This window comes from Pygoscelis adeliae, unplaced genomic scaffold (genome assembly GCF_000699105.1).
Source record: "Pygoscelis adeliae isolate BGI_AS28 unplaced genomic scaffold, ASM69910v1 Scaffold597, whole genome shotgun sequence".
Lineage (NCBI taxonomy): Eukaryota > Metazoa > Chordata > Aves > Sphenisciformes > Spheniscidae > Pygoscelis > Pygoscelis adeliae.
Window position 1 is genome coordinate 299,172 of NW_008825148.1, and position 2,069 is coordinate 301,240.

A 2,069-nucleotide genomic window follows, 5' to 3' on the forward strand; every position below is an offset into this window, starting at 1 on the left:
TGTGCACTTTAGCTGCTGAGACACATCGAAGTGCTTTGCACACAGGAATATGTGGAGATGAGCTAATGCATGGCAGGTACCCCCTCTTGCTCCTGGGGGTGGTCCCCACCACAGTAACTAACTTTTGCACTGCAGCAGAGACAGCCTGCTGGGGCTGTCACTCTCCCGCCAGCATCCCCTTTCCCTTGTCATGAGCTCATTAAATGTGCAGCCTGGATGGAAATACTCTGACTGCTGATTTTAAAAATAAAGTGTTGGGGACGTCATCATGTCCCTAAAGGCTGGCTTCTGCCTGTGCCACTCTAAGATAGTAAAAGTGGCAATTGCATGTGAGGATTTTGGAAGTTACCCAGGTGATGGGCGGCTCTCACAGGTAGCGAGGTACCAGGAGCGGGACTGCTAAGTCAGCTGTTGGGTGCTGCGAAGGTTGCCCTGTGACTTGCACATTGAGGTGATTGGAAGGCCAGTTGCTCTCCATGTGTGATTAATAAAGACATGGTGCATGACCCCAGGAATTAGCATTTGGCACAGAACACATTTGGGGGGGCGAGAGGGGAAGAACAAGCCATGGAAAACAAATGTCTCGCCTGAAACCCCATGGGGCATCTGTGACTGAGGAGACTCAACTCTGTGGTTGGTGCGGGTCGTGGCCGTGCCTCCCTCGCCAGCCGGTCTGGCTCTGCACCCCTCTTGCTGGAGACCTCTCTGTTTTTTCTGTCCAGCAATGCTGCGGGTTTTGTTGGCCTGGCTGAGGGCTGGAAGGGGGTGAGTGCTCTGTCTGCACGCAGGGACCAGCAGATGTTTTGCTGCAGCGCCGTCCCCGAGAATAACTCCCTTGTGTGGGAAAGAGCCCTCCGTTCTGCTGGGCCAGGAACAGAAGCAGCATCTCCCAGCTCAATAAATTCATCTGCCAGTAGCACAAATCTGCGTCTGTGCTGCTGGGTGGTCTCTGCTCTGGCTGGAGACGGCAACCTGGAAACAGATTTTTATTCTCTGGGTGAAGTGAGCTTTCCTCCCAGGATGGGTCCTGGTGAAATATCCTGGGCTGGCATTTCCCAAGAGGAGGATGTCGGCCGCCGCCAGCAGCTGGCGAGCAGAGCCGGCTTTCCTCTGCTGGAGCTGCGAGGCTGCCCTGCAGGCCTGCAGGGTGTAGCCGGGCCGAAAACAAAAAAGAGAAGACGTCCGATCTCGGGGTCATGCTGGAGGGGCTCCTGGAGGGGGGACGGCACATGTGAGAGATTTGCGGGTCCATTACCAACCAGGGCCACTCTGGGGCAGGGAAGAAGGTGAGGGGCTTGCTGTGCGATGCCTGGGCAGCCTGTGGGGTGGTCCCTGCCACTGAGGGGGAACCTGCGCTGGGCTGGGTGGTGCCAGTCCTGAACCCCCCTGCCTGGCTCTGGGGCGGCTCCTGGTCGGGGCAGCCCCTTGGCACGTGAGCTGTCCCTGGGCACCATCCTCCTGCTGTGCTGGGGTTTGGGCCCGAGCATGCCGCAGGGAGGGAACGTCAGCAGGCTGTGGGCCATGCCCCGCAATCAGTGGCTCCCCTCAGCTGAGTGCCTGGCCCTGAAAACCCCTCTCCTTGCCAGCACTGTCCTCCTGCTCTTGGCAGCTGCCTGCCCCTGCCCGTGCCTGGTCTTGGGGCTGCTGGCAGCACTGGAGCAGGGCTGGCAGGAGGCTGCCTATGGCCAGCGCTGCCCTGTGAGCTGGTGGATGGCTCCTGACCCCCGTCAGGGTGTCAGCCCGCAGGGCTGGGACCCCATGGCAGGGTGCCTGGGCGCGTGACCCACTCGAGGGCAGTGATCTGACAGCATGGGCAGCCCAGCTCTGTGGTGCTTCTTGAGCTGGCTCCTCACCACCTCTTCTCTCCTCTTGCCAGGAACGACTGTGTGTCCCCCGTGTGACAACGAGATGAAGTCGGAGGCCATCGTGGAACACCTGTGTGCCAGCGAGTTTGGTAAGGAGGAGCGCTGGGGGCACGGGGAGGCATTTCTGGGGGGCGCAGGGCAGCGTGGCTCCTGTGTGGGCTGGATCCTGGACCACTGTGTTTCCCTGCCGGCCCTGAGAGCGGT

General features: G+C 59.9%; 1 protein-coding gene across 1 annotated transcript in view; it reads left to right on the top strand.

Annotated features, from left to right (window-relative positions):
* The window catches only part of SFRP1 (secreted frizzled-related protein 1), a 20,325-nt gene that overhangs the window by 7,889 nt on the left and 10,367 nt on the right, over positions 1 to 2,069 (top strand). Inside the window, exon 3 of the mRNA XM_009328307.1 lies at positions 1,877 to 1,954. Coding sequence (XP_009326582.1) covers positions 1,877 to 1,954 — 78 coding nt within the window. The remainder of the gene's footprint in view (positions 1 to 1,876; positions 1,955 to 2,069) is intronic.